The following is a 2800-nucleotide window of genomic DNA, read 5'->3' as shown; positions in this document are numbered from 1 at the left end:
CGGGGCCGGGGCGGCGGGGGGACGCGGGGCCGGGGCCGCTGGTGACGGCCCGGGCGTCCGCAGGCGAGCTCTCCATGGAGAAGGTGAAGGTGAAGCGGTACGTGTCGGGGAAGCGGCCCGACTATGCGCCCATGGAGTCCTCGGAGGAGGAGGACGAGGAGTTCCAGTTCATCAAGAAGGCGAAGGAGCAGGAGGTGGAGCCCGAGGAGCAGGAGGAGGAGCTCGCCAACGACCCCCGGCTCCGGCGCCTCCAGAACCGCATCGCCGAAGATGTGGAGGAGCGGTGAGTGCTGGGGTCAGCGAGGAGCTGCGCTCCCCTGCAGTTTTGCCCTCGCAGGGGCCTGGGGAGGTTGAACCCCGCTCTGCCACACTGCAGTGAGGGATTGCAGGATCAACGGGCAGAAGCCGGGAATATGTGGGGGAGTCTCTGACTCTTCCCACGTCTGTACTCCCCTGTGCCTCGGGCTCGGGCCCTGCCATGCAAGCAGCCCTTCCAACCAGGAGTTGCCATTTCCCAGCTCACAGCCCCACATCTGGGCGCAGGTGAAAACAGGCTCCAAAATAAAAATAAACACAGTGTGGTAAGGCTGAGGGTATTGGGAAGGGACGGTGTCACATGAAGTATGCTCCAGGCAGGGAGTAATCGAGTGCCGTTTGCCTCCTCCTGTTGAGCTGCTGCTGCTTTCGGCTCCAGTAACGGGGAGCCCCGTTCCTACTTGGAGCGTGGACAGGGAGGAGCTTCTGGTGCCTGGCCACTGTAGCCTCCTGGGAAAGAACGTGTGGGGTCTGCCCACACTCTGCAGTCCCAGCATTTACCACAGCCTTGTTAGGAACGATTCGTGAATAGTTAACTTCTTGCAGCCTCTTTATATTTGAAGTGCTGTCATATAATTGGAGTCTGTTGCAGGCTGGCAAGACACCGTAAAATCGTGGAGCCTGAAGTGGTTGGAGAAAGCGATTCAGAGGTGGAGGGGGAAGCCTGGCGCCTGGAGCGGGAGGACACCAGCGAAGAGGAAGAGGAAGAGATCGATGATGAGGTGTGCTTGCAGAGCCAAATAACGAGCCTACAGAAGCCCCTGAATGGCACAGGCTGGAGCTGCCCTTTGCACCGATGTGTGGGCTGTCTGGTGGAGCTGGACAAGAGTCACAGCTGGCTGTGACTTGGCTTGTGGGTCACCATCCCCTTGTGCAGGACGGGACGCCAGGAGAGGTCACCCTGCTTCCAGAGGGACAGGCGTATTGTCTCATAACGAACATTCCAGACATCGCACATTCTGGACAGAAGATGAGCGGGAAGCGGTAGGGGGGCTGGTCGTCTGACTCCTCTGTGTTTGCCTCTGTTAGGAGATCGAGCGTCGGCGTGGAATGATGCGTCAGCGAGCGCAGGAGAGGAAAACTGAGGAGATGGAAGTGATGGAGTTGGAAGATGAAGGTCGATCAGGGGAAGAGTCTGAGTCAGAGTCTGAGTATGAGGAGTACACGGACAGTGAGGATGAAATGGAACCGCGTCTCAAACCTGTCTTCATCCGCAAGTGGGTGACATGGCTGCATGGGTCAGCCCTGGGCGAGGACACGGGAGTCGGGGGCCGAGCAGACACCGCCGCTGGGGTCTCCTCTTCCTTGCCGTAGGGTGGCAGTTCACCTCCCCGGGGGGGAGCGAGGGGCAATCCCTGCACTGGCAGCCCCTTGTCGGCTGCATCGGGCACTGTGGGATCAGGCTGTGGGTTGGAGTCACAGCAGGGTCTGACCACAGCCCTCGGGCAAGTGCCGTACGGTGGCAAAGGGAAGCCGTCAGCAGGCCGTGCCCCGCCGCTGGTGGCTTGGTCTCCTGTTGCTCACCTACGCAGCTGCAGCTGTAGGGGAATGGCACGGTAGCCCCAGCACGGGCAATGCTGGAAAGGGGAAAGCCCTGGGGCTCGTCCCGTCCTTGGGGAGAGGGAAGACTGGAAGTGGCTGCAGTGCAGGAGGGGGGAGATGTCTGTGAGGAGCCAAGTGGATGTGCTGGCTTACGGAAAGGCTGAAGGCTATTGTGGTCCCTGCCCGCAGGAAGGACCGGATCACAGTTCAGGAGCGAGAAGCAGAAGCCTTGAAGCAGAAGGAGCTGGAGCAGGAGGCAAAGAGGCTGGCGGAGGAGAGGCGCAAGTACACACTCAAGGTGCTGAGGGGCGGGCTGAGGGTCGCACGGGGGGGCGGCAGGCATTGCAGCAAGCTTAGCCTGCTCCTTGCTGCAGATCGTCGAAGAGGAAGCAAAGAAGGAGCTGGAGGAGAACAAGCGCTCGCTGGCAGCACTGGATGCACTTGATACAGATGATGAGAACGATGAGGAGGAGTATGAGGCCTGGAAAGTGCGTGAGCTGAAGCGTATCAAACGGGACCGTGAAGAACGAGAAGCGTAAGTATCATCTGCATAGACACGAGGCTGAGAGCCTGCAGGCCCGTGGGCAGTTGAGGCGGCTTTTCCTCAGGGTTCCCTTTGGCAGCATGGTCTTAGCCAGACCAAGCACCCAAAGCCCCTCCCACCCGCCCTCGGGTGCCTTTGCTCCCCTACAGTCACTAAACGTACGGGGTGGCAGCTGGCAACAGCAGCTGTCCTGGGAGGGTGCTGTGGGGTCTCAGGGGTTTCTCTCCTGACCAGCATGGAGAAGGAGAAGGCGGAGATCGAGCGCATGCGGAACCTGACGGAGGAGGAGCGCCGGGCTGAGCTTCGGGCCAACGGCAAGGTCATCACCAACAAGGCGGTGAAGGGCAAATACAAGTTCCTGCAGAAGTACTACCACCGCGGTGCCTTCTTCATGGTGAG

General features: G+C 60.3%; 1 protein-coding gene across 1 annotated transcript in view; it reads left to right on the top strand.

Annotated features, from left to right (window-relative positions):
• The first annotated feature begins 35 nt into the window (after window positions 1-35).
• Window positions 36-2800, top strand: part of MFAP1 (microfibril associated protein 1) — a 5964-nt gene continuing 3199 nt past the window's right edge. The window contains exons 1-6 of the mRNA XM_035893986.1: window positions 36-283; window positions 908-1037; window positions 1345-1532; window positions 2047-2155; window positions 2232-2392; window positions 2636-2795. Coding sequence (XP_035749879.1) covers window positions 75-283; window positions 908-1037; window positions 1345-1532; window positions 2047-2155; window positions 2232-2392; window positions 2636-2795 — 957 coding nt within the window. The 5' untranslated portion in view covers window positions 36-74. The remainder of the gene's footprint in view (window positions 284-907; window positions 1038-1344; window positions 1533-2046; window positions 2156-2231; window positions 2393-2635; window positions 2796-2800) is intronic.

This window comes from Egretta garzetta, unplaced genomic scaffold, assembly GCF_000687185.1.
Source record: "Egretta garzetta isolate BGI_Z169 unplaced genomic scaffold, ASM68718v1 scaffold975, whole genome shotgun sequence".
Lineage (NCBI taxonomy): Eukaryota > Metazoa > Chordata > Aves > Pelecaniformes > Ardeidae > Egretta > Egretta garzetta.
Note: the sequence above shows the minus strand (reverse complement) of the source record. Positions and strands in the feature narration are given on the sequence as shown.